At 35.1% G+C, this 15,797-nt stretch overlaps 1 protein-coding gene across 11 annotated transcripts in view; it reads right to left on the bottom strand.

Moving 5' to 3' along the window:
- Positions 1 to 5,383: 5,383 nt before the first annotated feature.
- The window catches only part of ppargc1a (peroxisome proliferator-activated receptor gamma, coactivator 1 alpha), a 42,202-nt gene continuing 31,788 nt past the window's right edge, over positions 5,384 to 15,797 (bottom strand). For 6 of the 11 annotated variants that reach the window (XM_058781087.1, XM_058781091.1, XM_058781085.1 and 3 more), the window contains 4 exons: positions 15,306 to 15,426; positions 12,048 to 12,169; positions 10,424 to 10,575; positions 5,384 to 7,082 (listed from right to left, as the gene is read on the bottom strand). In XM_058781087.1, the coding sequence (XP_058637070.1) occupies positions 6,979 to 7,082; positions 10,424 to 10,575; positions 12,048 to 12,169; positions 15,306 to 15,426 (499 nt within the window). In that variant the 3' untranslated portion in view covers positions 5,384 to 6,978. The remainder of the gene's footprint in view (positions 7,083 to 10,423; positions 10,576 to 12,047; positions 12,170 to 15,305; positions 15,427 to 15,797) is intronic. The other 5 variants (XM_058781093.1, XM_058781095.1, XM_058781092.1 and 2 more) reach the window with 2 other exon arrangements.

Here is a 15,797-nt window from a genome sequence, read left to right as displayed (position 1 = left end):
CGCTCCATATCAAACCCTTATAAAAATGTTGACATTAATCTGGTCCCTTGCCCACCTTACTGTGGTTTATATCTTATGCATTAGACCGAATAACATCATATTTGCTATCCTCAGTGATATTTAAAAGTTTTCAAAGTTAATATTGAGTAAACATCCGACATGTTCCTCATATACTCATTTCTACAGGTGGTGATTGGCTGAATGTCTGGGGACTTGCAGCTGTTGTCTTACATGAGAAAGTCAATCTGATAGACCTCCAGACAATGGAATTGTGTGGCACTCATAAAGCTCTCTAAAAATAACCAGAGAGAAGAAGATGGAGCATGAGGCTGGGATCGGTGTCGATGACGCCTCAAAATACCACACTGGTGAGCTCACTGATCCTGAGTATCAGCTCACTGTTCCTTTGATGTTATTTCATCACCAATAACAGCTTCTGAACTCCATCCTAATAAATCTCACGGTGAATTCAGCTCATGTTATTTGTTTTCAGTGCAGATGAAAGTAGAATATGCATTTTCAAGAGAACTCAGAAATGTCGGGGTCAGTAAGATATATTTTTGAAGAAATTATATTTTTTTTTATTAAATTGATCAAAAGTGACAATAAACTCTTTTTTTTTTAAATATATAATTAAATAACAACAACAACAATGATGATAATAATAATAATTTAAAATAACTGTTGTTCTTTGAACATTTCTACCAGGTTGTTATTGTTAAATGGCATCAAAATTATTAAAATAATTTTCAACAATTGGAATAAAAAATAAAATAAAAAATAGCTGGAAAACATACCTTGGGAACTAACTAAAATAAAATAATTTGAAGTACTAAAATTACTAAAACTAATATATATATATATATATATATATATATATATATATTAGTCACGAATCCGGTCTATGAACTTCCGTTCACTCACCACCAGAGGTCACTCGCTCACCACATTGACTCTTGCACTACACTAACTGTTGCACGTCACCCTGGACTGCAATTCCCATCATCCATTGCACTGACACACAGCTGATTGCACTGATCACACAGCTGATTCCCATCACACGCCTTACTTAAGCCATGGACTTCCTCAGTCAGATCGCCGAGTACTGTTTAGCATTTATCACTGTGATAGCTGATAGACTTTACGGAGCCTGCTCTAGTTTTCATAGTCTTGCCTTGCCTGTTTTCCTGGTTCCTGATTCTTGCTACGTATCTTGGATTGACCCTTTGCTTTCTGTTTGCTCCTCACCTGGATTTATGCTCACGTTTACGGATTACCCCTTGTGTCAAGCCCTCTGGATTACGTTTGCTGTCATCTGACTCAAGCCCGATTAGGATTGCTCTTGTGTCTTGCCTGTGCCATACCTGTTTGCTGATGTTTGACCCTGCCTGTGTTTGACTGTTTCTAAATAAAAGCTTGCACATGGCTCCGTACGCCTCACATCTCGTTGGCTCCGTTACATATACACTGAACAAAATTATAAACACAACACTTTTGTTTTTGCCCCCATTTTTCATGAGCTGAACTCAAAGATCTAAGACTATTTCTATGTACACAAAAGGCCTATTTCTCTCAAATATTGTTCACAAATCTGTCTAAATCTGTGTTAGTGAGCGCTCTCCTTTGCTGAGATACTCCATCCAGCTCACAGGTGTGGCATATCAAGATGCTGATTAGACATCATGATTATTGCACAGGTGTGCCTTAGGCTGGCCACAATAAAAGGCCACTCTAAAATGTGCAGTTTTACTGTATTGGGGGGGTCCGAAAACCAGTCAGTATCTGGTGTGACCACCATTTGCCTCACGCAGTGCAACACATCTCCTTCGTATAGAGTTGATCAGGTTGTTGATTGTGGCCTGTGGAATGTTGGTCCACTCCTCTTCAATGGCTGTGCGAAGTTGCTGGATATTGTATATTGTATATATATATACACAGTATAAGAAAAATAGTATAAAATATTAAATATATAAAATATAAAATAACATTACTAAAACTTAGAACCTGAAAAAAATTAAATTCAAAATAAATAATACAAAAATATAACTGACTTTCTAGCCATCAAAGAATCCACAAAATCCAACATTGATCATAATAATATGTTTTAAACGGCAAATCATTAGATTGACTGCTGAAGAATCATGTAACTCTAGTTGTATATATACACGTTGTTAAAATATTCATGTATTTTTCATACAGTCTTTTTTTTCTTTTCTTTTTTTCCCTTTTTTTTCAGAAACTTGCCTTGGGAACTAACTGAAATAAAATAAGCTGAATATTAAAATGACTAAAACTAAAACATAAATAAAAAATAAAGATGAAATATATAAAGCAATTTATTATAAAATGTATAGAAATAAAAAATAATAAAATGACAAAAGTATATATACATTTATTTAAAACTTATAAAAATAAGAAAACAAAATATTAATAAAAAATAAACTATAAAAACATAAATAATATTAAAATAAAACAGATTTTTTAGTCATCAAAGAATCCACATAAGTAATCAATGTTTATTGAACAACAAATCATTAGAATGTGTATATAGTTGTATATATATAAGTTGCTAAAATACTATCATTACATATTTTTCTTACTGCAACATAAGACATTTGTGCAATTTCAGTTTCAACTGAATTTGAATTGGTCCGTGACTGCAATTCAGACATTTAACTGTTAGTGTATAAATACACCATATTTCAAGTACAGTCATATATTTTAGGATAGCAGGTAGAAATAGACACTCAAAACTGCAGACGTGGGCATTTTCAGCAATGGCTGTGTGAAATGAAAGATAAGGACGGATTGCCAGAGTAAGTACCTGTATCACACAAAACGACAGAGGTGAAGTGAAGCTCAGCTTCATTGTGTGGAAAAGGGCAGACGCCGAGAGACCTGCCTGCCTGCACGATTGTGACGGCAAAATGAAAGAAGTGCCTCTTTTCTCCGAGGCTAAACCCGAGCATTAATGAAAAAGATAAATAAATAAATAAAATTCACAATTGGATCCTCTTCTTTTAAAATTTAATGTCCACTCTTGCCACATCTCTCACAGAAGAGAAGAGGTTATTCACCTCCTCTACCATTTCACAGGCTGAATAATAATGATACAGTATTACATTTCAGCTGGACAGATGTGCCATCGAACTCTCTCGGCCCCTTTACAGACACGAATGCGCTTGCAAAAGCCGTCAGAAGAGTTTATGGGAATTAAGAAACAAGCTCCACGGGATTATCATCACTCATTTTCCAGGTTCGTGCGGAGCATCCTCCAAAAATAGCAAGTGAGTCATCCAAAACAGTGTGCTGTGATGATACGCACAAAACAGCAGGCTCGCATGATGTTCACATGCGCTTTAACGTCACAATGCAGTACTGGTCAAAAGTTTGGAAACGTTCTGATTTGTCAATGTTTAAAGAAGTCTCTTCTGCTCACCAAGGCTGTATTTATTTGATCACAAATATGGTAGAAACTGTTAAATATGTTAAAACAGCTGTTTTCTATTTGAATATATTTTGTAAAATGAATAATTTCTGTGTTCAAAGCTGGATCTTCAGCATCATTACTCCAGTCTTAAGTGTCACATGATCCTTCAGAAATCATTGTAATACGCTGATTTGCTGCTCAATTATTATTGGTGCTCAGTTATTATTACTATTTTTAATGTTAAAACAGTTTTTTGCTGCTTAATATTTAATGAAAACATCTTTTGGAACATTATACATGTTTTTACTGTCACTTTTGATCAATTTAATGCATATTAACTGAATAAAAGCATGAATTTCTATTAAAAATCCTTCTAAACCACAAACATTTGAACAGTAGTATATCATGGTTGCTGCATAAATATGAAGCAGCACAACTGTTTTCAACATTAACAATAATAAGAAATGTTTCTTGAGCAGCAAATCAGCATATTAGAATGATTTCTGAAGGATCGTGTGACACTGAAGACTGGAGTAATGATGCTGAAAATTCAGCTTTGAATCATAGGAATAAATTATAATTTGAAAATATATTACAACAGAAACTAGTTATTTTAAATTGTGATAATATTTCACAATTTTACTGTATTTTTGAGCACATAAATGCAGCCTTGTTGAGCATAACCATTCGGTAAAATCATACTGTAGCTGAAACACTCAACCGAGCGACTACTTCAAATTGTATACGGTTTAGATGCACAAGAAAATGGAGGGAAAGAATAAATTAGACACAAATCCCTTTATTGGCATGGTGAGGCTGATGAAAACTACACATAAAAAAGAAAATTCACAACAAAGATTGTACAATACGTACAACTACAAAGGCATTGGTTAGGACTCAGCAGAAGGCAACATGGATAGGAGACAAATAGAAGATAACAGCCAAACACAGTCCCCTTGACCCCCAGTACACACACACACTCTATCAAATCCACACACAAAACCACACACAGCCTCATTTAGATAGATCTGCGTCTTCATGGAAACACCAAAAAATAAAATAAAATCAAATAAATCGTCCAAACCCGTGGCAAATCCTTCAGTAGTTTTTACTATGGTAAAAAGTCTGCCACTCCAAAAGATACACCCCATCAGGTGTTGTAACATATTGCTACAGCAATTTACAAAGCAGATTTGCAACAGATACGTTGCAATGATTAAAGCCACACATATCGAACGCGACATGACGTCATACCCAAGCTCTGTGCAGAAAATAATGCTCTTTCGATGCCTCTTTTAAGTGCAGAAACACTGTCATTCTTTCAGTGTGGGTTTCTCATTCAAAAACAGATCAGTACAACAATAAAACCTGTCCTTAATTGACAAAGAAAGGTTACTTTGAGTGTCAGTGACAAGAGCCTGTTGTGTTTGGGCGATTTTAATTATTTACAGTTCCTCTGAGGTACCTTCAAACCACAGCAAAGACAAAAATAGCTCTCGCTTTTTAAAGAGACTCGATCTCACAGATGCAATTTTTGGCTTTTTAACCCTTTAAATCATTGCTTGTATTAAATTCTTACTTCTCTCACACTCTCTCTCTCTCTCTCTCACACACACACACACACACACACACACACGCACATAAGCTGCATTCACAACCTATTCCTCTTTCCAGCGGTGGTCTTACCATCTGTGTCGAGGCACTGGAATGAACAGAGTCTGGGTAATTTGTCATGTCTAAAACCATACAACAACATGAGCTAAAATACAGCTTTCAAAAATAATTTATTGCTTTTTTATTTATTTTTTTTTAATTCACATTTTCATATTCATTATTACTTTTCATTATTTTGAGTTAGTGTGAGTAATGACAAGATTAGCATCATCATATATATATATATATATATATATATATATATATATATACATATATATATATATATATATATATATATATATATTATTTTTACATCAAATACATCTTTTTTTTTTTTTTCTTCTTTTTAAAAATTCAGGAAAGAAAAATTGTAAACTTTAGTTTGGCATTCACATAATCAAAAGTGTGGAGCAAAGACACAGATTTTCTGTGGTACAACAAAATACCTGCAAAATCATTTTATTGCTTCATGTAATAAAAAAAGAGATGAAAAAGGGGGATGAAAGTGTTTCAGAGCTAGAAAAACAAATGAGTTTGGAGCAGCAAAGTTCATCATGAGCCTAAAATGTGATCATACAATATGTTTTTGTTCTATCTCTGAAGGCATATATAAAAACGATATTTCTTAGAACCTTTAAATTTACATCCTTTCCAGTGATTGTTGAATAACAAATAATATAAATAGCAAAATTTGTAAGGCGCATCACGTGAGATGGCTGCCATAAATATTTTGATTAGAATACTGAGATAAATACATAAATAAGCATGAGTAATTCTGTGTTAGAAGAGTAATCATCTCTTTGTGAAAGTGTATTATCAAACAGGAACAATAACAATGATTCGTGTGCACAGAGAAATTAAACAAAAGCTCTCGATTCCTTCAAGACGTAAAGGATAAAAAAATATCTCGGGGCTTATCTTTTTTCTTTGTTTTTTTTTCTTTTTCTTTTTTTTTTTTTTACACAATAGTGAACATAAACTCTTATCTTACACGCTGCATGTATATACGGAAAACACTGAGTTATTAAACTTCAAAATCGGATGAAACTGGAGTTTTAAAATGAAATAAAAAACAAAAGAAGAAAAAACAAAAAGAAAAACTGAGACAAAAACTGTTGCATGCTCCCCCAAAAAAAGAGCGATAAATCTCCATACATATTTTTACAATCAAATCACGTCATCTAAACGCCATGTAGGTTATACATCATCGTAATGACTACAGATCAACATTCTCGATTAAGAAAATTTCCTCTTAAAAAGGCTGCATTTTACAGTGCATAGCTGTAACAAACAAAGAACGCTGATATGCACATCAAATAAAAATATTCGTTTTGTAAATAGGCGACTACATATTTCCCCCCTCTGTAAATGTAGACAATGTTACCTTGAACATCCGAGAGATTTTCCCCAAACCCTTCTCAACAGTGTAACACCACGTCCAAACACCAGATTAAAAAAGGAACAGAAAAAGCCCACAAAAATAAACTCCAAACAATAAAAACAGACTGAATGAGCTGCACTCTTCACCTCTCAAAAGTGCCGAGGGTGATGCGGTGTGTGGAGCGAACTCTGACGAAGATTCGAGTCTCTTCCAGAGCCTCACGCGGCACATGGATCTGTGTAGTCCACTAAAGTAGTGTCCGCTACTTCACTGGCTATTCCCACAGGTAAAGTCTCTCCCCAGCGTTGCAGCAGCTAGGTTCATGTAAACTTTGCTTGCATGTATACATATATATCCCTTCATATACGTAGAGCTTTTTCATCCACATATACTCTTTCCACTTAGATAAAGTGTAAAACTTCTTGTAGTCTTGTATTCAAAAAAACAGAAACAACAGTGAGGTATTGCGAATCCCTCTCTTTGCAGCCAGCCGGTGCAGCGGTGCAGCTCATTACCTTCTCAGGCTATACTGGGCCTCTCGCAACAAGCTGTCAAAATCCATGGAGTCGTACTTGCTTTTAGTGGAGGCTGGATCAAAGTCGTCAGAATGGGAATCTAGTGGAAGAAAATGGCACATTTGAACATCTGTGGAAATCAGCGACGCTGGCCTCATTTTAAAAGGTGCTACTGTGTGTTACTCGCTTTGCAAGAGCTGCTTCGTATGGAAGCCCATTTCTGCCACATGCATAAAAAACATGCTTTGGTAAATCAATTATGAGATAAAAAGTCGTGTCATAATGACGACTCTTAATGTCACTGTTATGCATTATCTCATAATTTTGCCTTTCATAAATCTTTTTAATCATTTTTACATTTTTTCATCTTTGACTTTTTATTTCATTGAATGAATGTCAATTTCAACTTTTTTATCTTTCAGTATGTCATATCTTGACTGATCTCATAATTGACATTTTGTCAATTTCGACTTTTTATTTCATAATTTGCTTGTCAATTTCGACTTCTGTCAATTCTGCATAATTTAAAATTCTCATAATTTACACATTTTATGTCAGAAATAAATGAAATATGAAATCTCATGATTTAGACTTTAACTTTTTAATGTCATCATTATTTTTTAGAATTTCATGATCTTGATTTATCTCATAATGCAATTTTTGCATTTTCTTTTTGCAAATTTTAACTTTTGATGTAAATTATGCATTTTTATCTCACTTTTCTCTCATAATTTAGACTGTCATAATTTCAACTTTTTTAGCTCATAATTATGAGTTTGTATTTCATAATCTTGACTTATCTCATAATTATGATATTTTGTACATTTAGACATTATCTCATCATTTTCTTGTTTGTAAATTTTGACTCATGTCAATTACGATTTTTTACCGTCATAATCTTGACTTTTTATCTCATAATTGAAATGTAATTTTCAACATTTTATTTCATAATTTTATCTTAGTATCTCATAATATTTAAATATCATGATTTTTAGATATACATTTTTTATATCATGATCTCTAGAAAATGCTCTAAAACATTGTCCAAAACCATATGAAACCAACATTAAAACAAAGAGCACATCTCTAAAAACCTCACACATATGTTGTAAACCAGATTTTTAAATGATTTTGAAGTTTAAAGAAGATTTTGTCACTGTGGGTCAGTATTATACAGTATTATATATTACACTCTAAAATTCAGAGGTCATCCTTTAAAACCCAACAAAACAGTCTTCTAGGCCTCTGTCTCAACCTCTGCTGTAATATACTTCTCAACTGTCTTGAACCACCTAGTTTAATAATTAAACAGTCAGGAGCAACTTCCCAAAGATGAGAACCCAACGACCATTACACATACAGTTTGATTCGCATCCAGGATAACAAATACGGCTGTCTTATCTCTAGTGGTAGACAGCTTCACAAATGGTGCCCCACATGCACAGTGGCGCAGTCGGAGCGTGTGAGAAATGGGAATGACCGTGGCATGCAGGAGATGCCAGTTGTGATCTAATACTATGGCTAAGGGGAGAACGGTGTCATGCCGTGCACCTTGAAAGATGAAAAATGCCCCTGCGCTCTACTTAGAACTAATGGACGGTGTCTCGGAAAACAAGGAGGAAGAGGAAGAGAAAGGCAGAAGATTGAGAGGAAGGTTCTGAGGCCACATTATTCTAGTCACTTGCCTCTTTTTCCCGCCATACCCTCTTCATCTGAACCTGTCGCTGCGCTTCAGCCTATACTCTCCGTAAAAAAAACCCCAGCGTCTAGCCAAAGGCCTCAAGAAAATGAAGGTCAAGCCATCCATCTGCCCCGAGGCGGGGCTAGATTCCCAAATACAATGACTCTACTATATGGCCCTTAACCAAAGCTTCTGCGCTCACCTTTGGAGAGCATATTATGTCCACAATCTGAATACCTTTGGCCTTAGTCTGAGCCTTTGAAATAGATGCTAATGTCCTCATTATTTGAGCGAAAGTGCTCTTGTTCCTTTCCATTGACCTGCAGCACCATCAACGCCACTGAGACGGATCATCCCAGCATCCCGAGCATTACACGTTCCTGACCTCACATTTTGCAGAAGCGGAGCATTGACTAAATATTGAAGTGCATGCCGTTTCCCAGAATCCCATTTTTCCAGCTATAATAATCCCCATTTTTCTGCATCCCTCCTTTGCCAACATGTAAAGGTGCTGCCCTCAGGATTCAATTCGTGCCTTCCCCCAAAAGACACTTTTCCCCTTTGGGTGGAGATGATGATTGCCTATTACTGCCACAATCCTATCACAGGCATCATGGGTAGAAAAAAAAAAGCCCCATAACATTTTACAGAGGAATTTGTCACTCAAAGATACATCAATCTGATCTAGATTGTCACCTTGGTAATCCTGGACAGAGGGCTTGGTGCATATGAAACAAAAGCATGGGTGTCTAAAAGCCTTTGGGGAAGAGGGTGATGGGATGAACGTGAAAGATAGAAATGCATCAGGATGGGACAGAGACGACCAGTGTTATTTTAGTAGTATTTTGTACTATACTAATATTTATTAATATTTTGAATTAGCTTTTTTTAATAGTCAGTTTTCATTTTAATTTTAGTCATTTTGTTATGTGTTTTTGTTGCTTTTATTAGATTTTATTTTTTTTCTCTATTGATCTTAATTTTTATTTCATTTTTATATATATATATATATATTTTTTTATGTATATTTATATTTTATTTTATTTCAGTGTTGCGATTAACCAAAACAGTCTAAAATATATATTTGATTTTATTTCTGCTGTATTACAGGCAATAAAATAGTTTTAGCTCTATTTAACAATAACAACACTGGAGACAACACAGGAAAATAAATACATTTTTGTAATTTTGTTACATGCTTTTGTTGATTTATGATGTTTTTTTTCTATTTCTATTCATCTTTTTTATTTCAGTTTTAGATAGATAGATGTGTAAAAAAATGTGTACAAGAAAATTCCAAGAATATCTATGTTGGTCCAAAACTGCTGATCAAGTGGCATGGCTTAGAATAGGACAGAATATGGACTTGACTGGGGCGGATGGAGATGAATCTGTTTAAGAATCAGTCACAGCTGACAGAGCTCATTCCTCTCATTTCTCTTTCTGCAGGCTGCTCACTCCTCAGTGTCATGGCGAGGTCTTGATGCTATTCAACATCCCAGCAGAAGGAAGCCCGTTTTAGAAGAGGAACGTGACCTTGCTCTCCTATCCATCCTTACTGTTTTCACAACTCACATAAACCATCCAGAGCACCAATGCACGTACATGGGTAAAGCAGAAGTACTATATAGAGAATTCCCACAATGCATCATAACTTGATCTACTATCCTAGCAGTTTTTCATTCTGTATTAAGGTGTTGGTTTTTATCTGTTGTGTCTCTAGTCAGTTGTGTAGAAATGCAGACGGCCTGTGTACTTACCTAAGTCTGTATAATTCGATTTACTGTACTGCTTTTGTCCACCAAGGCAGAGCTCAAAGTGAGGCTCATTCGACCTGCGCAAGGTGTGTCCATTCTCAAGGGCAGCGAGTGCATCACAAGTGTAGCGGTAGGTGATGAAGCCAAAGTTATCCCTGGGTTGACAAATAGAAAATGAAGTGTCATTCGAAGAGAGTATAGGAACAATGTGTGATTCTATGAGCTGCTATATATAAATGCAAAATTGGAATCAGTAAGGGCCAGATTTACTAAACAGGACAAATTAGTGTTATATTGCAGTCCCATAAAAGCACTGATGGGAGTGGAAAGTTTTCTGGGTGATCTACTGATCTACTGACAATCTGCAAATTAACTCTCTTCTCACGCGGTGGTCAAAAATTACATTTTGTTTCTTTTCTTTTCTTTTTTTTTTCTCAATGAAATTAATGCACTATATTTTAGTTTCTTTCTTTCTTTCTTACATTTTGTATATTTAATTATATTTCTAGAATAGTTATGATCCATGTATCACCTTCCAACTTAAACTGTCATAAATCTTGCATTATTTGGAGTTTAGTCTCTTTTTAAAGAAGAAACTTGTCAGCAGATTATTGCTGAAGTGAAAAACAAAACAAAAAACAATAAAAAAAAAAAACAAAGCGAAACTTAAAAGTTATAGAGGTTTAAGTTTATTATTATGAAAAATGCATAAAACATGCAAGACACGTTTTACTCTAAAAATGTGCGAAAATAAAACCCATAAATCTAAACAAGTTATGTTCCGAATTTGAGGTTGATATTTAAAAAAAAAAAAGATTTCAGTAAAATTTAGTTTGGGCGCAGTATCAAATATTTCCACTAGATGAAAATTGCTTCCCATTAATTTCCAAAGTCGTCATTTTTGACCACAAAGAGCACAAGTGTGACTTTTTTCAGGACAATTTAATTCTTTCTAATCATGTCCATGTGTTATTTTTTTTTTTTTTTTTTTCTTATAGCAAGTGCGAAAACCTTTACCAAGTTTCGTACCATTCTGATGAAATAAAAAATTATAAAACCAAAATGTAAATTTTTTCAGTCAAAAACAACCAAACAGCACCAGAGAGTTAATGAACACAGATGCTGTCAGTTAATTTCCATAATGACCAACACAATCTACCAAGGGCAGCGCAGATTAGCGTAAGGTCGCAAACGAGAGCTGATGATAATCTAATAACAACAGAGGCGCAAAATGGGTTAATATGCAATAAGGTTAGCTGCAAAAATAACTGCATCCACGCCTTTCTATCACTAATGTTTCAGTGTGCATCTTTAGTAAATCCTGACAGTAGTTTTTCAATACCAAGAAAGAGTTTGCACTGGCACAAGCTGTTAGTAAATGTGGCCCTAAATATGTGACTTCTCGCTTTGTGTTATAGCATCATTCTATTTGTATTCCAACATGCACTTACAAGTGCAATGAGAAGCAGTGAACTCTGCTTTACTAATCACCGTCCAATGGCCACAAGTACATCATTAACTAGATTCAGACGATTCCTTTTATGCTGAAGGAAAATATTGACTCCCTCTAACCATTTGACACACACACAATCCAGAAAAACACACAGATGCAGGCCCATGTTCTTACCCGTCATGTCTCAAGTTGACTGTGCACTCCTCAATCTCGCCGAAGACTTCAAAGCGGCGTTTAAGCTCTGTGCGTGTGCTGTTGGCACGAAGACGTCCCACATACACCACTCGCCTCTCCTCCTGGTCATAAAGGGAACGAGAGAGAAGAGATTAGTCTAACATAGTGCTTCTGCTGTTCTTTTTTCCCACTTCCCTCTCTCCTTGACTTCTCTCAACCTCACCCCATGACTGTAATTAACATCCACCACTGTGGGAAAGCCAAGAACAGTCTGGAGGAAATGGCTGGAGGACTCTCCTTTATCTTTTTGACTCTGTTTTTTTTTTTTTTTTTGTGTGTGTGTGTGTGTGTGTGGACAAGAAGAAGCTAAACTGAAAGAGTCAGACTCTCTCTTAAATGTGGACTATCCATGGGATTGTGCAAACTGGACGAGGGAATCATATCATAGAGCTATGATACAATATAACTTTGGTCTCTGTTGATTTTATAGCAAATTTTTATCAGCTAAAAATGACTAGAGTTGTTTTGAGCTTTATAAATGCCGCAGACGTGTTTTGGATAGAGAAACAGAGTCCAAATTTCTTAGACAGTATGTGCAGAATTTGTTATACTTGCAGGTTGATGACTTTCATCAATCTTTTACTGTCTGCTGTGTTTACAACTAGATCTGGGCGATACAGCTAAAAAAATCATCCCGATATCTTTTGACATATATTCAATATAAATCTTGATATTTATGTTTTCATTGTGAAATGGTTTAAAGGGTACCTTTTCAACCAAACACCATCGTTGCCAAGCAGAATCAATCAATCAATCAATCAATCAATCAATATAAATAGTAAAAAATAACAAAGGTTGATAATGTGTTCCATATTTTATATATCATGGTTTTTATTATCTTCCGGTGAACAAAATTAAATCTAATTATTTTATTTTAAATACAAATAAATATTTTTAATTATTTAAAATATAGAAAAAAAATTATCTAATAATCTCATATATGAAAAATGCAGTGAACATTTTTGAGAGATGACAAATCATACAATCAGAATCACTTAAAATTGATAGGATGAACTATAGCACATTACAAAGGATTCCAAAACTACTTAGTGACAATTTGTCCTTAAAATAAAATGATGCTGCATTTATTTATAATAAAAATAATAATCAGTTCTTTTTACCAAATAATAGTGTTCACATGTAGGGTGTTTACACCAAACATTAAAACAGAAATCAATTGATATGCAGTCACAGGTGTGCGTTTATCATCAATTTTAGCCACAGGCTAGTATCACTTTGTTCCATTATTCAACGAAGCACAAGAGAGAACACATAGATTGAGAAAACGTAAAGACCCCACCAGGCTGAATTCATAAAATGGAGGTATTTAATTCAGTTTGCTAATCTTGAGACAAAACACAAGCCTCAGGCCTTATTACGTGGCATCATTTATTCATATGCTCATGTACCTGCCATTATGTGTGACAAAATATACTTATGATCCTCAACAATAACCAGAGGTCTCTTGTAAGTCATACATAAAATTATGATACAAATCTATTGGCCCTCAACAGAGTCATAATTCACCCGTGTACATGATGTCACCGTGTCACAACAACAACAAAAACAAAAACCTACAAATTAGCCAAAACACCTGGGAGGGCTGTTTCCTTTTTGCATTTCGTCTGGAGCTCCCCTCACGCTTCCATCATGTACAATAGGAGACAAAAGTGTTTGCTGAATTGCTGGTTTTGTTGCTGACAGCTGATAAATGCGGTGAGGTTTTAAAGATGACACCCTGAGACTAGCGCTTCATATGAAGCTCTCACATCCTTTGCCCCCCCAAAACCTCTTCTGACAGCTCAGCCGCCGCTGCTAGTAATTGTCTCGCTGCCGCAGAACACGGAGAAAAGAGAAAAAAGGGAGAAAAAACGTACGCTGGGGCCGAGTCATGCGTGCATTATTTGACGTGTGCATTTATCAGTGAACTGAGTTGGAAAGCCGTCTCATTTCACAGTCTGGTCAGGCACAGCGAGAAAGAACAAAACTGATATTCCATCTCAGAGAACTGCATTTCAAATATGTAAGTGTTCGAAATTAAACTGCTCTTTTTGAGTCCAAGTATTAACATACCTTTGATTTCGGGGGGGGATCTTATTTCAACTTTTCCCTTGTCTGGTCAAAAGCATTTAGCCCATGGTGTGATTAATAGAATCCGGCACCGTTCAGAAACGCCACGGAGATGTTAAAAATACACAACTGGGAGATAAAGAGGAAACGCGTGTAGCCTGAATGATTCAGAGCACCGTCTTTGCATGAGTTCACTTTTTGAGCGAGAGAGAGAGAAAGAGCACTGGATGGCTGTGTGCTTTGAGCTTTCTGTAGGCAAACACAGTGATGGAGGCAGAGAAAGCCTGAGAGAAGGATAACGTCTGTGCTAATCTACGATTCCTGCCAGCAGGAGAGAGACCACAACTGAAAAACACCTCCAAGCGTAATAGGGTTTTCTTCAACTATGGGCATGTTTGGCCCTGTGGACTTTTAGAAAATCAACAGCTTTAAAACACACTCTTACTAGTTTGCTTAAATTGTCTACTAATAATGTTCAGCAGCGGACAGACTTCTGAAAGAATAATGAAAAAATAATAAATAAATAAATAGTTCTGTCATTTTGTCTGAAACATTTTCAACCCAGTCTCATTTCCTTTTATGATTAATATCATTCTGGGATGAAAATAAGAGTTTTTATTTTTTATTTATTTTTTTGATAATTTGCCAAAATTACATCTTGAAAATGCACAAAATACTTTTTTATTAGTTATTATTTTACTGCTGTTCAGAATACCATGTTTTAATTTAAAAATAAATAAATCTTATCAATGTTTTTAAATGAACATTTATTAGTACTTAATGCCTTATTCTGCAAGACAATATTCTAGATTCCTTAAAGGGATAGTTCACCCCAAAATTAAAATTATGTCATCATTTACTCACCCTCAAGTGTATAAATCTTCTGTTGAACACAATTTAAGATATTTTGAAGAATGCTGGTAGCCAAACAGTCAATGATTACCAGCAACTTTTTGGTTACCAACATTCTTTAAAATAGAAACTCAAATAGGTTTATTCATAGTTGAAGCCTGTAAGTTTTAATAATAATAAAAAAAGATAAAAAAAAACAACCCCAGGGATATAAGTGTGTACATAGTTGAAGAAACATTTAATAACTAAATTAAGTACTTAGGTGGGTGCACTTACCAGTGCTTTTTGCCGTTGTCTCTCCCTCTGTTCAGCCCTCTCACATTCCCGTTTCTCATAGTCACGTCGGTACTCTTCCCGCTTCAGACGCTCATGCTGGTATTCCTCATAGCTGTCATACCTGCAGTTGAAAAAAAAGAAAAAAAGAAAAACAGAAATCATATCAAGTTCTAAACACACAACTATATTAACTGATTATCTTTAGTATCTGAATTGTTTCTCCAAAATGAGATTAGAGAGCAGATGGAGATACTTGTTTAGGTCTCCTGCTTCTCAGATACTTTTTCTGAGGAAAAAGTCCCCAGTAATATCAAGTGTCTCCTATAGAGTTTCAGAAAACATCTAAAAAATGTCACAGACAGAAATTCTGCAAATAAAAAGGATTCAGTGGGAACTCTTGTCAAATCTTTCAAGAACTAAATAATCTCAGCTACGAGTTCCAAAAAATAGTTTTTAGGTCTTCGGTTTAATTTTTTTCCAAAGGAACTGTAG

The sequence above is a fragment of the Onychostoma macrolepis genome, chromosome 07 (genome assembly GCF_012432095.1).
Source record: "Onychostoma macrolepis isolate SWU-2019 chromosome 07, ASM1243209v1, whole genome shotgun sequence".
NCBI classification, from domain to species: Eukaryota; Metazoa; Chordata; class Actinopteri; order Cypriniformes; family Cyprinidae; genus Onychostoma; species Onychostoma macrolepis.
This window is presented reverse-complemented; position numbering and strand designations above follow the sequence as displayed.